The sequence below is a fragment of the Oncorhynchus kisutch genome, linkage group LG11 (genome assembly GCF_002021735.2).
Source record: "Oncorhynchus kisutch isolate 150728-3 linkage group LG11, Okis_V2, whole genome shotgun sequence".
In the NCBI taxonomy this organism is placed as follows: Eukaryota; Metazoa; Chordata; class Actinopteri; order Salmoniformes; family Salmonidae; genus Oncorhynchus; species Oncorhynchus kisutch.
Window position 1 is genome coordinate 23,324,437 of NC_034184.2, and position 14,908 is coordinate 23,339,344.

Genomic DNA, 14,908 nt, shown 5'->3' on the forward strand with positions numbered 1-14,908 from the left:
GTCGGTGTCCTGTGTGAATTTAAGTATGCTCTCTCTAATTCTCTCTCTTTTTCTTTCTTTCTTTCTTTCTTTCTTTCTTTCTTTCTTTCTTTCTTTCTTTCTTTCTTTCTTTCTTTCTTTCTTTCTTTCTTTCTTTCTTTCTTTCCTTCTTTCCTTCTTTCTTTCTTTCTTTCTTTCTTTCTTTCTCTCTCTTTGAATGATCGGCTATGGAAAGCCAACTGACATTTACTCCTGAGGTGCTGACCTGTTGCACCCTCTACAACCACTGTGATTTATTATTATTTGACCCTGCTGGTCATCTATGAACATTTGAACATCTTGGCCATGTTCTGTTATAATCTCCACCCGGCACAGCCAGAAGAGGACTGGCCAACCCTCATAGCCTGGTTCCTCTCTAGGTTTCTTCCTAGGTTCTGGCCTTTCTAGGGAGTTTTTCCTAGCCACCGTGCTTCTACACCTGCATTGCTTGCTGTTTGGGGTTTTAGGCTGGTTTCTGTACAGAACTTTGTGTAAGAAGTGCTTTATAAATACATTTGATTGATTGATTAATGTACGTGGTGTCCAAACGCTACTGAAGGAGACTTACCCAAACGTGCAATTTGTGCAACTTTGTGCTGGTAGAGTGAGCATGCTTAAAATGTTTTTTTTTTGCAGACCTATCCTCCTTTTCCACCTTTTTCACGGGCTCACCCAAAAGACTCTCCACTCTCACGGAATCAACGAACAGACGGGTCCCCAGGCCACCGGGTACATGATGGAACTTCAAAAGCAGAACCTTCAATGCTGTGTGGGAGGACCGTGGGGCACTGGCCCAGTGCATGGAGGACATCCACACGCAGCCTGGATGGGATGAGATCACCATTAGCGAGGCTTATGGCCTATCCATAAAACTCAAGGATCCCACATTTCTGCAACTGCTAGAGTTATTTTCCTTGGTCATGCCAGAGGTGGATGTTTTGTACAACAAAAAAGCAGAAACGAACCATTGATGCAGCAGGAATCGCCGGAGAAATCAACAACTTCAAGGTGAACATTCAAAAACATTTGCGAGCAAACTGATGCACTTGCCAAAGGACATGTTGTTGCCACTGAACCAAGGCGGAGAACTTAACACTGCACCCGGGATGGAGGCATGCGACACAATCGCTGCTCATGTGCAAGAAAGGTTTTCTGAAAGTGACCACTTAATTGCAGCAAAGTTGGTGGACAGCTCATTTTTCCCCAGTATGTGCATTCCTTTCCGACCGCAGAACTCCAGTGTGCTACCAAGCTAGGGCCTGTGGGCAAACAGGAGAAGATGAAAACGGAGCTGTCCACTCTCTACCGGCATCCTGAGCTGCACACTGGAAAGACAGCACTTTCTTTATTGAAATCCATCTACTAGAACAACCTGCAGGAGGCCTTGTCTGAGATGGTCTCTCTTCAACCACAAAGTTTAGATTGAAACTTTTCTACCCTTAAAAGGATAAAAACCTTCACATGTAACTCCATGGGCCAGAAAGGGTTAAATGCATTGGCCATGCTGTCAATCCAGCATGACTTCATCCAGAGAATGCCAGACTTTGATGACAAAGTAATTGAGAAGTTTGCCCACAAAAAGGACCACCGTGCCAACTTCCTGTTCAAGTGAGCACAGCACAACAAGGGTGAGTCCATAAATATGTCTAGTATGCTGCTGCATAAGTGATGTAATATGCATACTATAGCTAAGAAAGTAATATTAAGTGTATGTTGTGTAGTAAGCAGTTAGTAGCCTATGGGGCGACAGGTAGCCTAGTGGCTAGAGCATTGGCCTTGTAACCAAAAGGTTGCAAGATCGAATCCCAGAGCTGACAAGGTAAAAATCTGCCGTTCTGTCCCTGAACAAGCCAGTTAACCCACTGTTCCTAGGCCATCATTGAAAATTAGAATTTGTTCTTAACTGACTTGCATAGTTTAAAAAAATGTGTCGTAGCCTATAGCTTGTTTTAGAGAAATGTAATCATCAAATATTGTAACAGCTTTCATTGCCTGCTTATGTGCCCCTGTTAATTTTGCCTACTGTTCGGACTTGGTGTAAAGGGAGAAAACTGTAAGAACTGAATTATGTCGCTGTCACTCTCGGGACAGCTTTATGTAGATCCTAAACGTTTGTGGGCACCATTTGTCAGTTATAGTGCAATGAATGTATTTTTTTGAGTTGTGTAGTGACTTCGTTGGCATGCATCTAAAAAAAAAGATTGTTTGCCCCACCAAGATTGACATGCTAAAATCTCCACCGAACACAATTAATTAATTTGACTTGGTGAAAATCAGTTTTTTGGACCTAACTTGCTTACCACTTTTTCCTTCACAAACCCCATGAAATGATGACCTCATCCCAAATATTTTGTCAAATGATACATTTTGTGTATGGTTTCCTTGAAACATGGGTGGCTTAATTTACCCCTTTGGCTCAAGTTACCCCACTCTCCCCTACAGCTGAATACAAAATAAATGCATGTCAATGGATTAAAACTATAACGTGCATACATCGTTTCTCAACATTATCTATAAAGAGAAGCACTTTCAGCAGCACACTGATAATGACTGTGTGTGAGCATACAATAAGCGACAAACAAATATGATGATGACTAATGAATTAATAGCCCTAACTAGCTTTAACATGTCTCCCAGTCAATTAGCTCTATTTTTCTGCATCAGATAGCGGGGAGGGAGGCAGGCAGGAACCACCCTGATCCCATATGAGTCAGATGCAATCATATGCTCCCCTCGCCATGCCTAACACACCCACCATCTGGGGCTAGAGAAGGTTGATCAAACCCTGGAGCTTTCCCCACACTGTCCCACTCCCCCAAACAGAGGGCTGCAATGTGATCATCAACACACACACACACACACATGCACACACACACTGGCCAGTCATTCTCATAGTACAGTCAGATGTATTGACCACAACATGGGGTGAAGAGGTCCGCACTCTTGGCATCAGAAATGATTTACTCTTAGCCCCCAAGATGGCCAATATGGTCCCAACTCCATCTGTGTCTTCATCCACTGTCAAGACTCAGTATGTTGATGTTGTATAGAGTTTCTAACAAATGAGCATTTAGTCTTTTTTTATTTGTTTGTGGTTTTAATGGAATAATAAAAAGAGATCAAACATAACGGTGTTGGGTTGTCTTACCTTTGGGTACTGTTGAACTGGGATTAGTACTCTTTCCAAGAGCTTGATGTTTTTGTTACTGATGACATCGAGGTATTTCTTCACATCATCGTCTTTTCTCAACTCATCCCCCTCATACTTTGTGATTTCTGTAGGAAAAGGTATTTAAGAATAAATGATTAGGTATACAAACAGAACTTCAACAGAAAGGTTAAACAACGTTCCTCAACATCCTTATCATTGACAGAGAAGACCTGGGTTCATATGGTAGCCTATTTGTTTTCTTTATTGGAAGCCCATAGTGTCTCTTTGGTTCTCCTTGGTTCTCCTTGGTTCCACTGTGCCATCAAATGCACCTTATTTATTTGTATTATAATGTGAACCGAGATCTGTGACAGCGTAATCAGGATAATTCCGTTCCTAAACATACCTTCCGACTGGTCATCATAATCAAAGTTTTTTCTAGTGTCTAAATGGTGAGAGGACTGGTTGACATGAGCTGTCAGGTCAAGCATACATAACCTGTTTGAGTGAGACAGTCATGAGTTGGGAACCCACTGCACCGAGCAGTGATTTCTTGCTTGATAAATTTTATAGCACTTGAGAGAGTTGAGTAAAAGGCGTACAGCCACCAAACAGGAGATGGAAATGAAGCTGTCACCTGTCCTCTCTGGGGATACCACTCTGTCACTGGCAAATTAATGCTCAGCAGAAATATGCATTATCAACCCGCGCCCTGCGCCACTCTTGTATAACAGTACTAGGGAGACCTGGGCAAGGGAAAGATAGGAAGACAGGCAGCAGGGGGTGGGGGGGGGATCTCTCACTAGGACAGCCACCCCCTCCTCTCGTCCTCAGCAGTTCTGATCTAAAGCAATGTAGCTCCATCTATTTCTACACTTCTATGACAAACAAAAGGTGTGAGGAAAACGGGGGTAAAGTGCATCCTGTTGGCAGAGCTTCCTAGCAGGAGGCTTTAGAGGGTGGGGGATGGCATGGTTGTGTAAGGTGCTACTGCATTTGTCTCAGTTGCAGATGAACCTGAAAGGCTTTGTTCCTTCTAAAACTCCAGAAATTCTACAGCAGAATGATGCTTCTATTCTACATTCCATTCAGGCCTTAAGCCTCTGTGTAGGATGATAGTTATAATACCAAGGCAAAAAATGAATAGTGAAAGCAAAGTAAAGCAACTCAAACTGAGCCGATAGCATACAGCTTGTAAGGGTAAAACAATGTTCATGAGAGGAATTCTGGACATACTGGATGGAGCACGTACTGTATAACCTGAGCAGGGTTGAATTCACCGCTTTCCGGGCTTTGCCTCTTCTCTGCTTTTCCCCTGAAAACGGAAAGCTTCTGGTTTCTTGGCCCCGCTGAGGGTGCGTACAGTATGACTCTTTGGGCTGGATTCAATCAATGCCTCTGTCATACTATGCAGTATACGTTTTTACAAACTACCTGTGTCCACAGAACACACACAAAGTAGAATCACCTGTGAGGGGAATCTACTGTACCGAGTTGTGTAGCCAAAATGTCATTTTGTTTAACCATTGGGAACGACACACCATAAATGCTGCAAATCGCGTTTGATTGAAATGCACCGCTTGTGGCCCTAACTGTTACTGTGTGTAATGATATTTTGGGGAGAACTGTACATTGTGTCTCCACAAAGAAAGCCAAGCTTACAAAGTCTGGAATGTTGGCTCCGGTTCAGGCTATGCAGTTCCCTGTGTGAAGAAGGAACCACATGGCATTTCAAGAGTCTGGCTGTAAAGTAATCAACTCATTATGGTCTGATTTATGTTTCCAGCTACTGTAGTTGGGTTTCCTTGATGTCTTTCCTGCATATTAAACATCTTGGCTTAATGATTCCTCAATTTTGCGTCAGTCCTTTATCCTTTACAGTCATCAATGCCCTCAGAAAAACACTGATGTTGCTTATGTCAAGGTACCAGGAGCTAAATTCAGAGTGGATTTAATGTCGGTAATACTTAGGTTTCAGTCGAATGCATTTCTCAGACATTGCTGATTGTGCATTTCCCAGACTGACAGTAATGTGGTTGATTCAGAGAGGTTTTCATCAGATTGAACTACATGGCTCTTTCCAACATGACAGAATCTGTTTGATTGTATCACATGTGCTAGGGAGATTCTTTGGATTGGAACACACTGCCAGTGCTGTCTTGTTCCCACAAACTCACTAGTTTCAACAGTCTCACGTAAAGGAGCTCAACTGAGCTCCTAATGAGACATTTCCAGTTAGTGCCGCTTTGAAAATGCCATGATGTTGTGAATTTGATTCAGCAAAGCTTGTGTCTGGTTATAGGAGTGTTGAGGCTGTAGCAAACAGCACAATTTTAAACTGCCTTTATGTACCAAACTGAATAGGGTTTAGAGAGCTTTCCTACTTTGGAGTGATACTTATGCATATAATTATTTCTAAACACTGTGACAATTTTATTGTGCAAGGGATTCACATAAGATCATTTTAACAATAATGAAATTATGCTGAGGTACCGAGAAAAACACTTTTAACTTAATCACCCCCTCTCCACGTACACACACTTACAGAGGCCAAACTGAGAAGCGTTGAACATGGAGAATTGTGATCTCCCCGTCCTGCTCACCAACCTTTCTGACTCTGAAAGGAGCAACCCACTGCTAAGTGAAATCAGAATTCTTACTCATACTCTCCAACACCTGCTGACACTAGCCACTATGTACCCTTTAATCCCTAACATCTGCTGATTCCATATGCTCTGGCTGGCTTGGTGACACCTGCCTTCTCCAGGGGATGTAGTAAAGTAGGCAGGTGACCCCAGGCCGCATGCAGGCAGGTCTCACACAGATATCTAACTTTTTAAATATTTAAAAGAGCCAGCTGAGATGGTACGAGCAAGAAGGCCCTTTGTGAATACAACATTTGGAAAGGATTGATTAGTTATTCTCTTGAAAAAAATACTGATTTTAACTGCCTATGAGCTGCAGATTTTGAAAACCATTGAATATGAGCCATTCAATCTAACAACAATAAACACAAGGACATCCATCCTCTTGTCATATTGGTTCTATAGAAAACAATGTTACCAAAAACCATTGAAATACTGAAAGTTATTTAATATATTGTGCAAACCTAACATGGATACGTTCTGAATGAACAGTAACGGCCTTCTATTTTTAAAGCACAATGTGGAGGCAGCAAACTGTTACTGTCACTAATAAGCCTTGCACTGTTATGTCTGTAAAAAACAAGTTTATAAGTAGCATCTACATAGCATGGCTCTTGCAATGCCAGGCCAGTAGGTTTGAGTCCCCGGACCCACCAATACGTGAAAAATGTATGCATGCTCGACTGTAAGTCACTTTGGATAAAAGCGTCTGCTAAATTGCCTACATTATTACATGTCAAATGTGAAATTGTCTCTGGGTTGACAGCAGTATTTCTTTCTTTCTGGTCCTGACGAGAAGAAAAAAACTGTTGGGGGAGGTTCTCTTCTGCACTGTTCAACCAATCCAGTAAATGTGGAGGAGGGGTTAAGATCGAGCGTTGCTCTGTTAAGTCCAAAAGCGGCAGCAGCAAATCGGATGCATCCGGGTTGTTATCATCCCTGCTGAGGGTAGTGCTTTAGAAACAAGTACTTAAAACCTCTTCGGGCTAGGGGGCGGTATTTTCACATCCGGAAGAAAAGCGTGCCCAAAGTAAACTGCCTGCTATTCAGGCCCGGAAGCTAGGATATGCATATATATTGGTAGATTTGGATAGAAAACACTCTAGAGTTTCTAAAACTGTTGAAATTATGTCTCTGAGTATAACAGAACGTATTTTGCAGGCGAAACCACGAGGACAAACCATCCAGGAAAAACATTTTTTGAGGTGACTGTTTTCAATTGGTTTTCTATGTGAATCTAGATTTCTGAGGCATCTGGTTACAGTTCCCATGGCTTCCACTAGATGTCAGCAGTATTTTGAAATTGGTTGATGTTTTTCCTTTGATAAATGAAGAAGTAGCCCTTTCCTTTCTGGGTGTATAGCCAAGTGGACTGTTTTGTTTGGGGCGCGTGACCTGGTGCTCGCTCCACTTTCATTTTATCCGCTATTGAACACAGTTTATCCCGTCTTAAATTGTATTGATCATTTACATTTTAAAATACTTAAAGTTGGATTAGGAAAGTTGTTTGAAATGTTTGAACAAAGTTTACAGGTAACTTATTAGATAATCTGTAGTCATGTTGGGTGAGTTGGAACCGGTGTTTTTGTGAATCAAACGCGCCAAATAAATTGACATTTTGGAGATATAACGGCGGAATTTATCGAACAAAAAGACCATTTGTGATGTTTATGGGACATATTGGAGGGCCAACAGAAGAAGCTCTTCAAAGGTACGGCATGAATTATATCGTTATTTCTGAGTTTTGTGTCGTGCCTGGCGGGTTGAAATATGATTGTCACGTGTTTGTATGATGGGGTGCTGTCCTCAGATAATCACATGGTTTGCTTTCGCCGTAAAGCCTTTTTGAAATCTGACACAGTGGCTTGATTAACAAGAAGTTAAGCTTTAATTTGATCTATTGCACTTGTGATTGTATGAAAGTTAAATGTTTCAAATATTATTTTTTTAATTTCGCGCTCTGCAATTTCACCCGGATGTTGTTGAAACGTTCCGCTAGCGGAACCCCTAGCCGTAACTGGTTTTAACAGTTGGGCACACTATGCCGTAAACAGTCGAACAATTTAAGGGATGCCTATAGCATGTTTGACAGTTGTTCTCGCTTGCAGGATCCTAACTATGTTCATTTGGCATGTGTGTGAGTGTATCAAAGCGTCTCTTTACCCAGTCATGAATATGTATAATCTAATATATTCCAGATGACAGGGAGAGTTAGAGTTCACCTTACTATGTTCCACTGGGTTGCATATTAAAGTGGTATATCTTCCTTGGATCTCTCCTACCTATTGGAGGTAATTTCTTATTATGGTGCTACATCTTCATGCACATTACTGAATCTGTCTGTCTGTCTGTCTGTCTGTCTGTCTGTCTGTCTGTCTGTCTGTCTGTCTGTCTGTCTGTCTGTCTGTCTGTCTGTCTGTCTGTCTGTCTGTCTGTCTGTCTGTCTGTCTGTCTGTCTGTCTGTCTGTCTGTCTGTCTGTCTGTCTGTCTGTCTGTCTGTCTGTCTGTCTGTCTGTCTGTCTGTCTGTCTGTCTGTCTGTCTGTCTCTCTGTCAAAAAAGAGATCCAGTGAATCTTCAAGTGCGTTGGTAGAAAGATGCCAGCACATGTCCTTGAGCTATCAAGGAAAAGCTGGAATCTGACAGACATGAATTAAGTCGGAATAGAGACTGACAGAGTTCTAGAATGTACTTAGTTTTGACCATAGAGATCCTATTAAATTACTAGAAGGGCTATGTCATAAACCCTCAAAGTTCCCGAATGGGGTGTAAATGGCAGCCATATCGTGCAGGGAGAAATGCAAAACAATCTCATTGGAATGAATGGCAGTAGAGGCATAATCCTGATTTGACTAACGCAGAAACATCAAAGAAAGGCATGTGATATATCAGAAATGGTGTAATAGAACTATTGTCAACTTAAAATATTGCCATATAATTACAGTGTATATTGAATGGGGTAGATATTCAGTACCATTAGGACACGATTATCTACGGCTGCGATTCCATTCAAGGTGTATGAAACAGTCTTGCATAAATTTGGCAAAAGGAGCTTTTGGTGACAAAAACCTGTGTGGTCCTGTATGGCTCAGTTGGTAGAGCATGGCACTTGTAACACCAGGATTGTGGCTTCAATTCCCAGGGCCAACCATATGAAAAAAATGCATGTACGCATGACTGCAAGTAGCTTTGGATAAAAGTGTCTGCTAAATCCCATATATTATTATTAAACAATCTAATCTGCATCGCAATTAGCTCCACGAGGGGGATATACCGGTGTTTCATCAACACATTATTCAAGTGTTTCATCAACACCATTTGTGGCAATTAATTATGTTATTCATTAGGACAACATGATCTATGGTTCCTTCTTGAATTGCGGTGGCATTTTAGCATGGCATTTTGGAAAAATGATTTCATTTGTCTTTTTATTTCAAATGTATTTGGGTAGATACATAAATCAACTGGCAGCTTAATGACTTTAAATCATTTTTACTATTATGATAACATTGTGCCACCAGTAGTGGTAACACCAATGACTGAAATAACAATGACACATTTTAGGTAATTGAGGATATTCTTAAATGAAGGCCACAGAAGCTCAAATCTAAGATCCTTAAACCATACATAACGTTTTGCAGAATAAAGGACTTTCAATACGTTTGATCATTTAATAAAAGTTCAATATAAACAAAAACATGTATGACGTGTAACTACAGTATTTGTCATTTTAAAGTGTTTTTCATGGTTGCAAAGGCAAGTGATGCAAATTCCACCGCAATTCAAAAACGACCCTTACAGCTGTGATCTGGGCGTATTAAACAGCCTTGCATAAATTTGGCAAAGGGAGCTGTTGATGACAAATCATCTAATCTGCATCGCAATTAGCTCCATGAGTTGGATATTCACTCTTAAGCACTTGTTAACCCAAACCTTGATGCACAATAGTTAGATTGTTCAAACTTTATGTTTCTCATTGTTTTTGAGAGGACAATTACAATGGGAATTGTTGTCTCCTGTTTATTAGTTTACCAGAGGATCAAGAATCTCTCAAAATTCATAATTATCTCAATTGTGCAGTCTGAACACTCAGTCACTGCTTTCAGCAAACACCATTTTAAAATTATCCTCAAACACCTCCTCCACCTACTAATTCATTTGCTGTGAATTTACTTTTCACATTTTGATCATATAAAATGTTCTACATCTTTAAAGAAAATATGTATTTTACCTTTATTTTACCCGGTTAGTCTCATTGAGATAAAAATATATTTTGCAAGAGACACCTGGACAGAAATGGAGCACACAAAGTTTCAAAGATTTACAACATAAAACACAGAGCACCACAGTTTAAAAACATCAGTTTACACATTGAACAGGCACATTGGTTTTGGGAGGAGTGTTTCAACAAGGGATCAAAACATTGATAGCCCCTAAATCATTTCCCACCATACTTTGTAATGTATCGGCCTTAGCATTTCAATGTATAAAATATATTCCTGCCCTCTACACATTTTAAAATGTTGGGTTAGATAGAGGCACAATAAAAAAGTACATTTGACTTACGAAAAATGGACTAAAAACACAGCAACAGCCACAGACGAAGACTGACATGCTGCCATTATGGATAGACAACTCTACTGTATGACTGCATGATAAAGATAGCCTTTGAGGCATAATCAATGTATTGAATTATTTCAGGAATTATGGTTGGCTTGGGGATCTTGGTCTAAGTATCACTGTTCTGAACAATTAGAGAGGCAGTATTATCTAATTTCCCTCCCATACATTCCTATCATACAGTACATGTATTTTTATAACAAAAGAAACAGTGAATCAATCATAATGTTCTTTGCTTTCTGTAGGATAGACATCCAGGGAGTTTGTCATCATCATTGATCATATTTCCTGTGTGATTTCAATGTGCCGCTTCTAACATAACGGCTGAATAATTTATTTAACAGCGCAGGACCACATCCTAAGAGCTGTCTTCCTGGCCTGATTAATATCTGGTACAACCATTATCATGAAGCAGAAGAGAAAGCAAAAGAAACATCTATCACCTCCAATATTCAGCTCTGAAGAAAAAATAATTTCCTCTCAACAATAAGCTATACACGTCAATAGGTGCAACACTATGTGCAACATGAGACATGCGTCAATGGACCATATCTACTCAGATACTATATTTTCAGGTATGGAAGTGTAGCGGAGGTGGTTCGATAAACTACACTTGTGTGACGAGTAACCTTACCGAAGACCGGAACACCGGATAACAGTCAGATAACAGGGTTTTGAGTGAATGACCTGGCTCGATACGTGGTTGGCCAAATACGCAAGATTAAAATAAAAGCAGCCAACTGAAATGCCCTTAAACGTGTGCCATTTCTAAACAATTTATTATATCCATGAAGATCATTTACTGGATTGAATCAATGTAAAATACTTTTTTATGTTCAAAGTAAAGGCCAAACGTATTCTCCACAGGAAAATCTGACCTTTTTTAACAGAACAGATAATAGGGAACATGGTGTAAGGCTGACTACCATGTCCATATCTGCAGGCTAAACAACGAATGGTCAAATGTCCAATTCCCAGTTGGGTCGGAGATTGTACACCTTGAATTTATTTGAGGGAGAAATCACAATGGACGGATGCTCTAGTCTAAATACAACCTTTTAGCATTGTTTACCTGCTTACAGGTACATTATGTGTGACTCAAGGTCTCTCTCTAGTGCCAAAGAGAAACTGGAAAGAAAGGGAGTCCATACCCAATCCTCACCATGATTTCATCTTCAATGATTTATGTCTCAAAATGTCACAAGATGTCTCAATTATGTCTCAACATATCAAGACATCTTAAGACAACAGGGATGGCTGTGTATGTCTGGGACACTGGAGGCTGGTGGGGGGGAGTTTTTGGTGAATAGGTATCATTGTAATGACTGGAATGGAATTAATGGAACGGAATCAAACATGTGGTTTCAATACGTTTGATGTGTTTGATACCGTTCCATTGATTTCATTCCAGCCATTACAATGAGCCCATCCTCCCATAGCCCCTCCCACCATCCTCCTCTGGTTTAGGTGTGTTTTTGGGTGTGTTTTTAGAGAGGCGGGTATTTGTGGTCAGGCAAATGCGAATATCATGAGACATGCACTTTTAGATACTATAACTACTATAACTACTGACGATTCATATTCATCTCATTTTCATCTGAGAAAATATAACCTATAGTTGCAAATGAAACTCATGAGCCACAGCAGGCAGAGCAGAGTACAGCAGAGCCACTTGAGTTCCCCTGGAGTGTTTGACTGGAGCCTGACATAGACCCCAGGGGAGAATTAGGTCTCCGGTTCAACAGGATTACACATCCCTGTACATGATCATAGGGAACATTCTGCTCTGACAACACTAAGCCTAGCTCTCGTTGGGATCTGGATCATACTGTGTAGTGCTCCTCTGAGATCTAGATTCTACTGTGTAGTATGAACAGTTAATATCTTTGAAGTCTTTGCTCTACATAAGGACTATGCAGTATGAGTATGGGATTGAGACAGAGAACAAAGACACAAAAAGATTAAGATGAGAAAAGCTTGTCATGGTCATTTCGACAATTATGTAGATCATTTAAATGTAACGTTTTGATACCAAAACCTGCGTGGTTTTGGTATCAGTTCCGACCAATCATTTTGCTTATAAATCGTTATGTGGACACCATAGATCGAAATGGCTTGAATTGAGTGGTAGTGCTGATTCTCGTGGACACAGGAATATGTATTTTTCTGCCTGTGTAAAGCAAGATGTGAAATCTGACACCACTTGAAGCTGGGATGGCCCTCCTACCATTTCATTCGCTCTTCCATCTGTCCATCAACTCCTGGCTGAACCTATATGTCACAGCCACTAACCATGCATATGCCTGGAATCCTTACATCATAACGATTTATATCCAGTAATCTAAAATAATAATAACTTTTAAACAAAAAACACTTTCTGTTTGTCCTAACGAGTTCAGGAAGCCAAGCTAGAGTTCTGTGAGACGTTCACAGCAACGGAGGCAGACGTTTTGTTCAAGAGAGACCTTTTGAAAATCTGCGCATTTTCTCTAACACTAAAATATACAAATATGTATTTTACAGTTATAAGGAAGCTGAAATATTAAAGTTATAACTAGTTCTACCAGAAAGATGAGATTTTAACCTTTTTTGGAGTATTACTAGTTATTGTTTATGGCCCTCTAATAAGAAACCATTACTTTTGGGGATTACGTAGATTACATTTCGATTACATTTAGTTACACTTAATGTAAGGAAAACAAGTTTGACTAAGATAGTGGGGTTCAATGCTGTTTACTCCATCCACACTCTGGATTCAATGCCACTTAGGGATTCAAACATGATTTTGAGAATTAGATCTCACAGTCTCACGTCAGAATTAGAAGACCAGGCATTAACTCCGAATTCTTAAGGTTAGTCATTAACTCAGAATGGTTAAGGTAAAGGTTTGGGATATGCTTAAAACCAAAATATAAAAAACAACTTTCTATTGATGGATTTGAACATGCAATCTTTGGAACCAGAGGTAGAGACAAACCTGTCCACAACCTCCTTGCAAAACCTAAGCCTACTTGAAGGTAACAGCGCTCAGTGTTGCCCATAGTGGCCAGGTTCCATGTAATCTCACAATGTCCTCAGACATGGATGGACATCAAATACTGACTTGTATCACAGGTGGCCTGCCTGGGTTTTGAACATGTTTGCTGAAAGTTTTCAACCACATTTTTTGCTCTGTTTTTTGGGGGGAGTGACTGTAATGCTATTCCTGATTCATTATGTGCAATCATGGGCCTGAAAGTGAATTTGGCCAAAACATGATCATTATTCTGTATGGATTGTTAAAATATACTGCATTACAAAATGACTGGAATGTATCGCTGGAGCATTAGTGATTAACCTTCACAGCACATATAGACTACATTTAAAGGCTCAGTACAGTCAACAATGTGATGTTCCTGTGTTTTTTATGTATTCACACTATGAGGTTGGAAAAATACTGTAAAATTTTGAAAATTATGATAATGCCCTTTTAGTATAAGAGCTGTTTGAAAAGACTGCCTGAAATTTCAGCCTGTTTTGGTGGGATGGAGTTTTGGCCTGCCTGGTGACATCAGCGGGCGGGAAATTCGTTAATCAACCAATAAGAAAGAGAATTCCAAACTAGAGGTCTGCATGGGACTGATTTCTTCATCCCGCTCCCACCTGCCCACACCCACAGCTTTTCACACCCGGCAGCACCCGCTGGCTGTCTGACTCCCACACGCTAGAACTGGTCCCAGAACCCAACAGCAGTCCCGCAATCTTATTTCAGGCGTGACGCAGCTCACTTACCAGCCATGGTCTCAGCTATGTTGTTCAGATAGAGAAATATGAGTGATCAATATTTTATGTAATAAATCATAGCCTAATCACATTTAGGAAGTACAATTCCTTGGAAAGATAACTTCCCCATGCTTCTCCGTCCATGCATAGGCTATAAATGACTATTTAATTGAGACCACACGTGCACCTGATCTCGCACGTATGGCTACAGAAATTGAAGCAGTAAGAATTATGACAGTGAGACTTGTTACGTTTTACATATAGGCTGTGGCCTACCTTTTAGGAGGACGAATTGCAGGCAGAGACAAATAATTGGTTAATCAATACTTATTGAAAATGAAAAGGTGCAACGCTCACCATAGTAGTCTAACCTATGTGCACGTTGTGCCTTTTCAATGATGATTACATGTTTTGATTGCACCTCGACTCACATTGGTTCAGCACCCTCCACTTCTTTCCATTATCAACATTTATTTACAAACACTGTTGTAAACTACATTCTAATCATATTTCAATTAATTTCGTATGTAAGTTCACTGCTACGTGATTCTCCACCCATGCAGGCAGCCTACTCTATTTCAATGAGACCACACATACTAGGCTCACTTGAACTCGCACACGCAACTAATTAGGTGAGGAGAGGGAGGCTACTGAAGTTCAGTGTCTGAATAATGCATATAAAAATATGTGCTTTTAATACAATTGGTATGCTAA

General features: G+C 40.4%; 1 protein-coding gene across 3 annotated transcripts in view; it reads right to left on the reverse strand.

Annotated features, from left to right (window-relative positions):
- LOC109899140 (KH domain-containing, RNA-binding, signal transduction-associated protein 2) overlaps positions 1-14,908 on the reverse strand; it is a 132,655-nt gene that overhangs the window by 104,348 nt on the left and 13,399 nt on the right. For all 3 annotated transcript variants that reach the window (XR_004211595.1, XM_020494194.2, XM_031835457.1), the window contains exon 2: positions 3,167-3,294. Coding sequence is in view for 2 of the 3 variants with exons in the window: in XM_020494194.2 (XP_020349783.1) it covers positions 3,167-3,294 (128 nt within the window). In the remaining variant the exon portion in view is untranslated. The remainder of the gene's footprint in view (positions 1-3,166; positions 3,295-14,908) is intronic.